General features: G+C 44.5%; 1 protein-coding gene across 7 annotated transcripts in view; it reads right to left on the bottom strand.

The window, feature by feature from the left end:
* The window catches only part of FLI1 (Fli-1 proto-oncogene, ETS transcription factor), a 116,954-nt gene that overhangs the window by 39,285 nt on the left and 63,703 nt on the right, over positions 1-13,966 (bottom strand). For all 7 annotated transcript variants that reach the window (XM_073321009.2, XM_073321005.2, XM_073321007.2 and 4 more), the window contains 2 exons: positions 4,952-5,106; positions 1,418-1,621 (listed from right to left, as the gene is read on the bottom strand). In XM_073321009.2, the coding sequence (XP_073177110.1) occupies positions 1,418-1,621; positions 4,952-5,106 (359 nt within the window). The remainder of the gene's footprint in view (positions 1-1,417; positions 1,622-4,951; positions 5,107-13,966) is intronic.

Raw genomic sequence — 13,966 nt, 5'->3', positions numbered from 1 at the left:
CACATTGTTCCTGATCAGTTTTCTACCTTTCATTTCTCAGTTTTTACATCCCCATGAAAGCTGTTCCAATCGAAGTCATAACCCTCTGAGCTCTGGAAGGTTGAAATCAGGGGAGGAAGAAAGGAATGCAAATGCAGTGGATAGAAAAGAAAATTGATGAGCTGGGATCATGTAGGATCTATCTACTTATCAGGCCTCTCATCATCACATCTGAGCTCCTCATAATGTATTTATCCTCAGGACACTTCCAGGATGTAGGTGTAACCCACACATCTCCTGGGTGTGGTGCTGTGTCCCATCAAGTGGCCCTAAAGCCACTTAGAAAGAGATTAATGAGTCTGCTGTACAGCCTTAGCTAACAGCCACATGGCTTTTAGCTCATGCATTTAGCTTCAGAGGTCCCAGGTTTGATCCTGCCTGACAATAACTGGGGTCTATCAGCCTTACATACGGAAGTGTTATTATCCCTGTTTTATAAGCAGAGAATGCTAAGGGATTTGCCTAGGGTCCTATAGGAAATCTGTGGCAGAGGAAGGACTTGAACCAAGGTCTCCCAAGTCCCAGATTACTGGGCTAACCACTGGGTCACTCTTTCTCTCTGGGTAATGCTATAGCTCTTTTAAAAGAGTAGCCCATCCCTGTTTGGTAGCCCACTGCAGGACCTTACTAAAGCAAAATGGGCTATTAAAAGAAGAGCAGGCCCTCCTAGGTCCTGCTGGGGTAGGGCCGTGCTGCAGGGGACAGGACCAAAGAGGTTTAACAAAATCCTGCTACCTTTGAACACAGGGTTATTCACACCATGCCGGCTTTTGAGCAGCCATAGTCAGTGAATGTCTCTTTCGTACTTTCTCCTCCTTCAACAAAATTCCCAGCCGGATCCAGAAGAACACAGGACTTGCCAGCCTGGCTCACAGCCAGGTCAATATCCTGTCTCTGATGATGGTGCACACCAGTTCTTTGGAGGAAGGTGCAAGTACTCTAAAATGGAAAATTATGGAGTAATCTCCCCATAACCCCATCACTTAGTAGTTGGCTTAGTCACTGAAGAGAGTCTGTATTTCTTTTTAATCATATAGTCATGGATGTTCCTATTATCTATATAAATATGCAGATCTTTGTTGACTGCTGCTAAGTTCTTCCCGTAAGTGATATCTTGAGGCAGAGGGTTCCACAGGCTAATTTTGGTTGGTGTAAAACAATATTTCATGAGTTTAGTTTTGATTTATCTTTCACTCTCTTTTGTTCCTCCTCTTCCTCTCTCTCTTTTCTCCACTCTTTCCCTTTTACCTCTCTCTTCCTCTTCCCCTCCATTTATCACCCAAGTGCATCGTGAGATGTTCAAAACTCACCACCGCCTGTTTCCCTCCTCCCCCCACCCCGCAAGAAAACATTGCACCAGCATCAGAGGGGCACTTACTTTCCCTGAGGTAACTGAGGTGAGACAACAGAACTTCTGTGTTGTAAAGGGAGGTGGCTCGGAGGAAACCTTCTTTGTTCATTTTGCACAGTTCCTTGCCGTCCATGTTCTGGAAGAGGGATGTGTCAATCTCCATTAATCCATACTCCTTTATAGCCCACTCCAGCCACTGGCGCACGTGTTCCTGGGTCCACAAGGTGGGATCTGGCAGAAGAAGAGACAGCTGGTAAATATCATGCCCAAAGGGACAGCCTGTCATAGGAGTGTCATGCTATCAGTCAGTTAGCCCAGTAATAATGTTAGCAATAGAGCAGATTTCATCTACACATCTCAAAGGTGGGAAAGTATAATTAATTCTGGTTTACACATGGGGAAACTGAGGCACAGAGCAGCAAGGGACTCATCCCTAGTGAGATAATGAATTAATAGCAGAGCCAGGAGTAGCATCCAACTCACTAGGTTTGCACTCAGATGCACTATCTCCCGGGCCATCTTTGTAGTAGCTGATTTATGACTCACCTCTTTGAATAAAAAGCTCATCCCTTTGAAGAGATGCACTCGTCACACCGTCAGGTCCTTTTAAACTGCACAGCTATAGCAGGGATATGGAAGTCACTCAGCCTGTCCTGAGTGCATTACAAATTCCTAATAGATGGCCTTTTAAACTTTGAGAAGGGTGGTTATTATGGTCAGCAAAGGGAGGCTGAAAAATTCTTGCCTAAACAGCTCTGTTAACCATGTATCTGAGTCACGTTTGCTGACTCAGCTGACAAACACAAGTTTTCAACCCCATTAGCTTTGCAAAACCAACATAGCTATTGGAGGGTGAGCTGGATTCTATACTGTCTCGTGCATCGTTGTCAATTGTCAATTAAGGTCCAGTTGCGGAATTGTTATTAGTGGCAAAGATGGAAGAGGCGGATGGAATTCAGCTGGAGGTGTCAGCAACTATGTTGAGAGTTTGCTGCACCGGCAGTTACAAAAGGAAATCATCCTTTGAGTTTTAAGATGATGGGTTGGATCAAAAAGTCCCAGAGAGAATTAAACATGCCAAGCCTTGATACCATTTATACAGAATCATTTTCAGAGACTGTCAGATTCTTCCTGTGCTATTTTTCTCATGTTCCCTCATCTGGAAATTTGAGCCGCGAATTAGGTTCTCTTGCAAAATTACTTGAATTTAGGGAGTGGTCTTTGCCCAGACTCTGGGTCCTATCACCCTGGAATTTTGGATCTGGGCCTGTCCTTTACATCTGGCACCTCTCTCTATGAGGGACTCTATTCAAACACTCAAGAACTTTGGCGGAGTTTGGCTATAGACTAGAACTTGATTGCATGACCACGCCTCACCTGGCAATTCCTGCTTTTGATGAGACTGGAAGTATCCAGCATCACAGTTTCCTGCCACTTCCATTTCTGGTCCCTCCAGCCCTAGAATATCCAGAGATGTGGGGCACAAATCATGGCTGGGTGTTTAGCACAGTTTGGGGGATGGGATTGGCTGGCATCCCATGCCACCCAAGCATCCCCTTATACAGAGGGCATCATCTAGCAGCTGCATCTGCTGGGTTTCAGGGCTGCTTCGTACCAGAGTGAAATGGCAATGGAAAATCACTCCAGAAAATACTAAAAATAAGTAGTGAGATTTACTTACCTACTTCTTAATAGCACCTGAGCTCTGTAAAACTGAATATTAACTACGTAAGTTACTATCCTTCACTGTTAATTTACTTTCTGCATTTTCTCTGAGTTTAGGCAATGAAAATACCCTGATCAGCTGCACTTCTGTTTCCATCCACTTTCTTGCCATTTCACTTTCAAGTTCTGGAGAAAGTTGGCCTTTCGGTTGTAAATATTGAAGGAGAATGTTTATTTAGTTAGTTTTGTAAGATCCCTACATTTAGGGCCCAGGGTGACCTGACAGAATTCGGGAAACATTTTTCTAAATCTCAGGCATGTTCATTAGCAATGTCGGGAGAAGATTCTAGAGAGTTCCTTTGGGTCGTTTGTCTATGTTGATGCTGAAAACATGTCCTTTCCCGTCATTCTGCTTAGGTCATTTGCCTTTCTGAGGGTAAAATTCACCCCATGCAGAGGCTTAACTGGGCTTAAATGGGACCTTGAGCACAGGGGTCAATCTTTTATTGGCTTTCCCTCTCTTACTGCATTCAGTTCAAGCATCTTGTCCTTATTCCAAACGGTAAACAAATGCACTGGAATTGTCATCTGTTCATGGTCAAGTCAGTTCATGAACCGAAACCAGAGCTAAATTTGACAAATACACCTCTTTCTGCCGATAAATTGGAAAGAATTCAGAGAAGAGCCACGAGAATGCTTAAAGGATTGGGGAACATGCGTTACAATGATAGACTCCAGTAGCTCAATCTGTTTAGCTTAACAAAGAGAAGGTTAAGGGGTGACTTGATCATAGTTTATCAGTACGTGCATGGGGAACAGACTGGCAGAAAAAGGTCTAACAAATCCAGAGGCTGGAAATTGAAGCGAGACACATTCAGATTAGAAACAAGATGCAATTTTTTTAACACTGAGGACAATTAACCTTTTGAACAATTTACTAAAGATTGTGGTGGATTCTCCATCACGGGCCATTTTAAAATTAAGATTGGATTTTCTCTGGTTCAAACAGGAAATAACTCAGAAAAGTCCTGTGGCCTGTGTTACACAGGAGGTCAGTCTAGACGATCACAATGGTCCTTTTTGGCCTTGGAATCTATGAATCTATGAACAGTTCATTAGCTGCATCCTTCAGAACACAGGGGGAATCCTGGTCCCACTGAAATCAATGGAAGTTTTGCCAGTGACGTCAATGGGGTGAGAACTTCACTAATACAGTTTCCTTCATAGGGAAGTTCCTATGCTAAAGTGCTTATACACAGAGAGTTTCCAAACTATACAGGGGAAAGATGCCCTCCCCTTCCAAGCATAAATTCTGCAGGTTCCCCACAGCAGTGATTCCCAAACCCCTGATCATCTGAATGGATTTCATATTCCCTGTTACATTTGGATAGGTACAGTTAGATATTGTATACGGCCACACCGCTGCTTGGGAATTTTCCAACAGAATTGTTTTTTGATAGAAAATATTTTGAAATTTTCTGATTTTTCATTGGAAATATCAAAGCAAACTATTTCATTTTTAGTCAGTTCTACAATAAAGTGCATCTGCCTAAGGTGCTTTGAGCCTCATGGGAGATGTAGATCAGTGTTTCAGGTTCCCATTCAATTCTATGAGCTGGGCATCCTGGCCAGACTACATCACCCATGGTGCACCACAATTTCCCCTCTGACCAAGCTGCGTGGTGCATCATGAGAATCACATTGGTTCAAGACACTGAAACAAAATACTGGAGTTCCCCACAGGACGGAAAGCCCAATTTTTGCTTAGCTTTATACGGTTATTAATACAGAGAACTCAGCAGAGAACCGATAACTCTCCCCCACCCTCCCTGTTAAATCAAAGATGGACAGTGGCGGAAAGAGATTAGAACACAAATATTGTGATGCCGACGGTACCTGCTGGGACGATGACTCTCCTCTCATTGGTGGTCATGTTTGGGGGAGGGCCATTCTTTTCATCCATGTAGGTGCTGTAACTCATCGGGTTGGACTCTGTCCCCGTGCCCACCAGTTTGCTGCATTTGTTAATGCTGCAGTCTACCGGCGACTCCCTGAAATGAGAAAGGAAGCAGACATCTCGTCAACATTGTCGTTGCTGACCCTTCCTCCCTGCTGAAGCAAAACGACAGGGTGTGTGTGGGGGGGTGTCACAGAAATGGCAGTGGAGGGGGAGCAAGTCGTAGGTCAGAAACAGGGGGAGCGTCTAGAGGGTACCTTGCACTTCTGTATCACCTGTCACGTGACAATCCCAGGTAATCTACACACCAGAAACCTCACAGCAGGAGCATGTTAATTATTAATCTATTCAACCAAAGGATAAACTCAGGCATGTAGCATCCTGGTATTCAGGTGTGCTGAGCACCCCAAATTCCAGCTGGCATCAATGGCAGCTGCAGGTGCTTAGCACCTCTGAAAAATCAAGCTCCAAGTGCCTTGCTTGAGATCGTATAGTAAGTCAGTGGCAAAGCTGGGATCCCAATAGCCCAGATTCCAAGTCCTCTAGCCACTGGCCATGCTACCTCCCTATGAAAGTCTTCCCCTCCTCCCTTCACATGAAGCAGTGAGCTCCAGCCAATGTCACATTGCGTTACCCTTACTGGAAACGTCCTTCATTGCTTGATATCACGTTAATGTCTGCAGTAAAGTAGATACAACTTGGTGTTAGAAGCCCCCAGTTGGTTTGTCTCACCCACCAGTTGTGCGGTGTCATAACCTTGATGGTCAGCTCGTGGGAGACAAGAACTGTCTGTTGTTGGTTTGGTTGGTTGGGGGCTGTTTTTTTTACTGTGTGTCGCTCCAGCACCTAGCACAAGGCTTTAATCTTTGACTAGTACCTGTAAGCGCTAAATAATAAGAAATACAGCACTCCCTCCCCATTTTGTTATTAAAGGCCACAGAATGTCCACACTGGAAACACGGAGCTACAGAATGCTCCAGGAAGATAATAAAAACGTGCTAATGATAATTTATATTATTGCAGTGCCTAGAGATTCGGGTCTCATCGCGCTAGGTGCTGTCCATGTAACCCACTGGCAAATGTGTGCTGCAGGTCCCCTCCTGTGCTGATCTGCAGAGGATATCTGTCCATTATAGCCGCTAGCTAAGAAGCCTGCACTGCAGTAGCTCATGCTGTAGAGATTCCCCAGTTTAATTCTTGGTGTGTCAGGGATGGCAGCCACCACATATCTGCAGTCAGAGGCAGTCCCTGGCCGACGAGTTCACGAGGTAAATAGAGAAGAGGGAGTTGCCATCAGTTTACAGATGGGAACTGAGGCACAGTGAGATTAAGGCCCAGATTTTTAAAGGTATTTAGGCCCTGTGGTTCTCAGGGTTGCAGTGCCTAACTGATTTATGAACCTAAGTCTCATTTTCAAAAAGGATTTAGGCACTTCGGAGCCAAAATCTCATTAACAATCAATGACTTTTAGGGTTGGAGGTGCCAAAATCACTATTGAAAATAAGACAGAGGCTCCTAAATCAGCGAGGCTTTGAAATGCTGAGCACAAAAATGCTTAAATACCTTTAGAAATCAGGGCTTAAGTGTGTGGCTGAAGCAAGGGTTGAACCCGGATCCCCGTCCAGTGACTTATCCACATGATCATCCTTCCTCTTTACCAATAGTGCAAAGAAACACGCAAAGAAGTGCTTTGGGAGGAAGCTACTTACTGCAGGGTAAAGAACATGCCAGTGCATTCATCTCGTCCTGGGAGCCAGTTGGGAGGGTTTTCCAATATAGAACAGTAAATGAGTTTGTTTCTGAATCTAACGGAGGGTGGGGGAATTACTGAAGTTCAGTGATCATGACTGGGAGATAAATACTCCACTGAGAGATTCTAAGGCAGATGGTAATTTTTTCCTCATGTCTTGCTCGGGGAATGTGGCTTGAAAATGGAAATAAGATGTATAACTTACACATGTTTGAGTTTAAGGTTTTACTATTTCGCCTACTGTTTTTCCAGGCAGAGAACCAAAATCCACCTTCGGAGAGGCAAACTGCTGAAGGTTTAATGTCCCATGGCAGCCAGAGCAAGGTCTGAGCAAATGCTGGGATGTCAGGCTTTTCAGAGAGTCTGAGCACTTCCCACTCGCTGCAGAAATACTCGGTGTTGGGTGTTAAATGTTGCATGTACTGGGAGCAAGAACGGTCCTGTTTGAAGGAGACTAGAGGAGCATCCAGACTTGAGCTTTAGGACCCAATCCAGTACAGCGCTGATGGGCTCTAGGAGGGCCTGGCATCCTCCACTCTCATCGGCTTCAATGGTTGTTGAGGGGGTTCCACATCTTTCAGCAACTGGACCTTTCAGCTCAGACTTTAATGGCCCATTTGATGGGCCTCATCCAAACCCCCAGTTCCTCACACTCCCAGATTTGAGGAAATTTCAATTTCAGGTGAAATCCTCGCTCTCACTGATCTCAGCAGAGTCAGGATTTCACCCCTGGGATCTACCATACTTCTTACACAGCCTCTGTCACAGTGCTGTCTGGTTGGCCAGTATCCATATAATGGACTGACCCAAACCCCACAGTACTGTATTGCATTTCCCTTGGAAAACACTCCTCTCATAGAATCATAGAATATCAGGGTTGGAAGGGACCTCAGGAGGTCATCTAGTCCACCCCCCTGCTCAAAGCAGGACCAAGCCCCAATTTTTGCCCCAGATCCCTAAATGGCCCCCTCAAGGATTGAACTCACAACCCTGGGTTTAGCAGGCCAATGCTCAAACCACTGAGCTATCCCTCCCCCCAAAGCGGAGCTCTGACTTGAGCTTTTCTCTTGCAGATAATAGAGCAATAATATATACGTGTGTGTGTTCATCTCTCTCTCTCTCCCAGATTTGCGCCTGTGAATATCTCTCTTAGAATCTAATCTGCATTAGATATAAACACATCCAGGTGCTTTTTAATAGAGTAAACCAACACTCCTACTTATGCTATCAGCTCCATAGAGAAGGGAGGGTTTCTTTATTCTCTTTGCAACATGCCATGCATGGCAATGATGCTGTATACCAGTGTATCATTAATAATGATGACAATGTTGTAAGATGGCTCCAAAGCATTTTCATTATGATTTTGCACCTGGCAAGCACAGACCTCTTCCCCAGCCAAAAGTCCAGCACTGGGGGGGCATTGTTGGTAGAAGCTATGCATTTACCCAAGCTGGTATTTGGCAGGAGAACATAAACAACCCATCTTTTGAGAAAAATGCCATGAATTCATTAATGATTATAAGTGGGCAGGACCTTACTTTAATCACCACTCTCTGCACAGCACCCCTGAACACCATGCTGGACATTAGCTCAGTGACCAACCCAGTGTTCCCCAACCAAATCACATTTGCAACACCTGGATTTCCCGTGAAGGTCTCCCTCCAAGTATTGTCCCAGCCTGGCCTTTTCTAAGACAGGGAATTTGACATGATCCCAGCAGAAGGTGGTGTAGCTGCAAGCTACACAAAGAGGAATGCAGTAGAGAAGCAGGAGAGCCATTCCCAGTTAATAGTTTATTCACTGATCACAGCCCCATCCTTCGTTCACTAACTACCCATGAGCAGACTTAGATTTTTTATCAATTTGTTCGTAATTCAGAATTGTTTATGTGATTCTATTTCAGGCATTGGGTTGCTCCTTGGTTGTACCGGGAGTCTGGGGCTTCAAGCTTTCCAGTGGCTACACAATCCAGAATGAACGGTCTGGGCTACGCCCTGAGCAGGTGTAGATCAGCATCAGTCTGCTGAGTTCAGTGGAGGTAGGCCCATTTGTAGGAGTCCTTTTGTGGGCACTCACTATGGAAGGAGGGAGCCCAAAGAGCACGGGGCTGTGCGGATCCCAACACCCTTCGTCCCGACAGCAACGTTCAATTTCTGCTCCTTCCAAGAGGACATCGGGAGCTCAGTGTTTGGGGAAGTGTTAGGCTGGCCTCGCCAAAGCAGACAAGCAGCTACCCTGGCATTGACAAAGAGCTACTCTGTGCAACCTCACCCAGAGCTTCAGATATGTGGAAACAAAGCAACCACTGTACCAGGGCCTCTGTCTAGGAATCACCCTGAGCTTGAGCAACTTAAGGGATTCCAGTGATTTCAGAAACTCACTCAGCAGGAGATTTCCACTTTTTTCTCTCCTTTTCCTCTCCCCTCTTAACGCTTCTCCCTTCTCTCCTGTTCCTACTTCTTTCATCTTTTTTTTTTATTCCTCTCCCCACATTATGTCCTTTTGTCTCTTCTCCCCTCTCCTCCCTGTTATTCATCTTTCCTTCTCCTTCCCCTCCTGGAGGAAATGTTTGGGATTATGGTCTCTTCCCCAACGTTCAAAAGTTCTGTCTGGAATCTGAAGGGGATCTTCCCACTACATTACACTCTCCTTGCCCCCTTCTCATTCTCTCTTGGACTTGTATACCCTCTTTATGTTTGTACAGCAGAGCCTGGATCATAATTGGTGTATCTGGCCACTGCGATAATGCAAATAAAATAATCAGAATACGAAGGTGTATAGAAAAAGGGCAAAGGATGAACAAGAAGGGACCAGAGAGAGAGGGAGAGTGCAGAGATGAAAGAAGAGTGATGTTAGACACAAGTGCATGAATGTTGACAAACCCCCCATTCTTACAGAGAAACAGAATGATAGGAAAAACACAAACCAATTCTCAAACACAGGTTCCTCACTTAGATTGTACTAATCCTGAATGTAGTGAGTCAAATGAGCACATCTCGTTATATCATCTCCGAATCCAAGAGCCTCAAGAATATTTGATCTCATAACACTCCTGTGCAGGACAGAAGAATTATCCTCATTCTAGGATCAGAAACTGAGTCACACCGTGATTAAGTGACTTGGCCAAAGTCACACAATGAGTCTGTGGCACAGGTGAGAACCAAACCCAAATCTCTAAAGCCCCAGAATCCTAAACACACTATGTAAACAGGCAGCTTGTGTGTTTAAATCCTCATTTGAACTAGAGCTGGTCTGAGCTCTAAAGTTTACAGCTAGAATTAGATTTGAATTTCCCTATAGTTGAAGAAGGGAAGCGGGAGCAGATACCAGCAATATCACAAGATCAGATGGTTGATGGGTCAAACCTATCAAGTTCAGATCCAAAGTTCCTTGTGATTTGGATCTAGTGGTAGAATTCAGGCCAATCTCTGGTTTATATGATGGACTGAAACACCCTAAGAAGAGATTCACTTTTGGAAAATGGCCTACACTGTGTGAGGGACAGAGGAAAAGGTGCATCAGGATAGATGGAAAATGGGCGATAGAAAAGAAACGGTGCATCAAAGTCAATGACAAAACACCCATTGACTTCAGTAGTGCAGGCTCAGAACCTAAGACTGTTCCCTTGTGGTGTGCTACTTAAGCAATATTTGCAGAACTAAAGGGGGTTCAAAAATGGGTGACAATAATGATCAAGGGCCTGGAAAAGCGCTCATATGAAGAGAGATGGAAAAGACTGGGATTGTTTAACTTAGCAAACAGATGAGGAAGGGGACCTGATAATAGTATATAAAAGTCTTTTGCTCTTTAACACAACAACAACAAAGTAGTATGAAGAAACCACATGGGCACAGCAGGGTCCCGATAACAGTGTTTACTGACCATACCCAACATTCAAGGACTAGTTACATATACACCCAAGGCTCTGCAAGGCTTCTAAAACAGAACACAGTGAGCGCCCCTAGAGGGCTCACATACTAGTTAAAGGGAAACTGCTATTCATATACACTTCAGCGAAGAGAAAACAGGAAAAGTGTAATAAGTTCAGGGAGTCCTTTTGTTTTACTTAGAGACAATTTTGTGGCAACATTTATTATGCCATAAAATGAGCTGCCGGAACCTTAATGATATTTTAATATTTCAGGGGATGTTTTCAAAGCATTGATTTGATCATTAGCCAAGCAAAACTCATTAACATCAGTGGGAATTACACAGCTAAATTCCTCCACACACATGCACATACCAAGCACTTGGACATTTTACCCCACTTTATTTATGTGATTAAATTGATACTATTGTCATGAAATTCAGAACTCGCATGTCGGAAAGGCCACCCTCTGCTCTCGGTTACAGTGATGTAATTCATGATAAATCACTAAAGACAGCAAGAGGTTTGGGATTTTTGTGTTATGGGTTATTATTTGTATTTAGAGCTAGTTTGAAAAACTGGGCTTTTTTGGTGATAATTTTGGTGACCAAATCCTTCCATTTTTCCCCGTCACTGAACTTCAAACTTTTCCATTGAAATTTGGAGCAGCTGATTGAAAAGCAGGATGCACGTTTCATGCAAAATTGCTGCAAAACACTCATCCTGGTTTTCCTTCATTGAAATTCAACATTTCAATGAACACTTTTGTTAAAAAAAACCACCCACATTTTGGAAAAAATTAACCAGCTGTATTTGTATTCTGGCAGTGCCCAAAGGCCCCAGCTGAAATTGGGGTCCTTTGTGCTGTACAAATACATAGGAAGAGATCACCTCTTTCCCAACTTGCTTACAATCAAACCAGACCAAAGAGACAAAGAGGAGGAGAAAAGAAAGATTGTCTCCCCTAGTTACAGGTGGGGGGACCTGATGCTAGAACAAGGCATGTTAGAACAATGCACAGAGCGGTTTAATGGAGGGCTGGCTGGAAAACAAGAATTCTGTTTTGCAAAATAATATCAAGGTTTCAAACATGTTTTCATTCTGCAGCAGAATGAAACAGAGACCTTTAGACATTTTTTTCCAGCCTAGCCAGGGGTATGGCACTTGCATGTAATGTGGGAGACGCACATTGAAATCCAAGCTCTGAAGCAGGCAGAGAAGACACTTGAACATGGCTCTCCCATGCCAGTACCCTAAACACTGAGCTAATGACTATTTGGGGTTGGGTCTCTGTCTTCCTCTCCGCTGCCACGAGATTCTGTCCTGGACCTGAGAAACATTTCAGTTTCACTAAAAAAATTGTGACCAGTTCTAATTAAATGATTTACGCATTAAATCTGTGGAAGACCTAGGGATGGAATCCCCATTTCTTGAGTGACAAGTCAATGTTTAACCACAAGTCCATCCTCCCTCCCTGATGTGTAAGGTGGTCTAAGAGGCTGAAGAATGTTACGTTTTCCACATTGGCCTTTAACTGCTCCACATTCAGACATATTAACCACTGCAGAATATGACTGTGCCAGCGGAGACTTGCCAGCTACGTGTGACGGCAAGCACATATTTTGTGGCTGCATAAATTGCACCCAGACTTGAAAATTTAGCTTGAAACTTTCCCAAAGGATCCATTTCCCAAATCCTGCAGTGGCATTTTGAGCCCGGTGTCTCGCCAAGAATATAGGTCTTGAGCTGCCACTGATTGAAAGTGCAATATATGCGATTACATAGATGCCAAATGTATGGGAAGCATTTCCAGCCCCTGTTTCGGAATGAACTGGGCAGATATGACTTGCATTGAAAAGCTTGTTCATCTTGCAATGGTCTTTGCAGGCTAAAAGGACCACTGAGGTTGTATTCTATCTGATGGGAGGATGGACATGCAGAGATCCTTCCCATAGATCCCTGATCTTCCGAGACCCCTGCTCCCATCCCACCTGCAACTCATCTCCTTAAACCGCACCAGTCGGGCCTGTCTCTAGTTGCTAAGAAAAGAAATAAAAGGGAAAGCTGGACATGGTCACTTACCCCCATCCAGCTCCCTCCACTGTCAGGAATCATATAGCTTAATAACTCCCTAGAGAATACAAGCCATTCTCCCGTCAAGCAGCAAATGCTATTGCGTCAAGCACAGGTGAAGCGCAGAATAAAGGCTGCTCTCTCTAACAAGGCAGCTGGAGCCTGGTAAGAGGGCGCACTTGAAAAACAAGAGAGAAAAAGGCAGTGACAGAGGGGTGGGAGGAAGGTTTTATTATTCAGTCCACAGTTCGAGTTCATCTGTATTGAGGCTGGCATTCGCTGCTCAGATGGTGTGTCAGTTTTGGCAGGCAGCTGATGGGCGGAGCAGCGGGGTGACTGGAATGGCCCAAGCCATGACAATGAGCTGTGATGGAGACTGGGGGACAGGGCAAATCTCTCAGTCGTGAGTAGGTGGGTCTTCTGTCTAGTAGTGGACTGGGCCTCCAATCTCCTCAGTGGTTGTAAGCTCTCAGCTTAACACACCCTGCCCAAGAGTTGGGTACCCCATGGAGAGGTATAAAGGGGTTCCTACCCCTCCTTATGCCCCTGTGGGTCATGTAGTCCAAGTCACCATCTAAGCCAACTCAGCCATCTCAGAACCTATCAGTGAACTAATCATAAGACAAAACAGTCAAACCTTCTGTCCAGCATAGTGCACAAATCTTCATCCCACATGAAGACATGTTTTTATGCCAGCTGCATGCTCCATACTGCCACTGTTTTGTTATGGGCTATGTGAACCTTGTTTCGGGTTGAGATAAAACCTCATTGAGATTGAGGGTGTACACTCACGCTTCAATTCACTGTAATGATGACCCCTACCTAAGACAAAAGAAGCACGTGAACCCACCCAGGAGCTTTTGCTGAGTATTGGTTTGGGCAAGGGTGTATGTGTAAGGAAAGGCAGAACAGACAAAAACCTGGGACAGACTGAGCGAGAGAGCCAGCCTGAAAGAGTGCTGAAAGCATGGTTTCTGACCCTGGAAGAAACCTGAGGAGAGGTTTTTGGGTTGGGTATGCAAGCTGACAAGAATGTTCTTGGTGCTGTAAGTTAAAGAAGCTCTTTCCTGCTATATGATTCCTTCTGCAGTCAGAGAAACAGGACTTTGTACATTCTTTGTAAATAAACAAAACTGCATCAAAGAAATACCTGACTATTACCAATTCCTCCTCCTAACTGGAACAACCTACTAGACCTCAAATTTTTTGGCTAGTCACTTGGGTCAAAAGGAGGAACAGTATATTATAAATTATATTTTAGGC

The sequence above is a fragment of the Lepidochelys kempii genome, chromosome 22 (assembly GCF_965140285.1).
Source record: "Lepidochelys kempii isolate rLepKem1 chromosome 22, rLepKem1.hap1, whole genome shotgun sequence".
Classification (NCBI taxonomy): domain Eukaryota; kingdom Metazoa; phylum Chordata; order Testudines; family Cheloniidae; genus Lepidochelys; species Lepidochelys kempii.
This window is presented reverse-complemented; position numbering and strand designations above follow the sequence as displayed.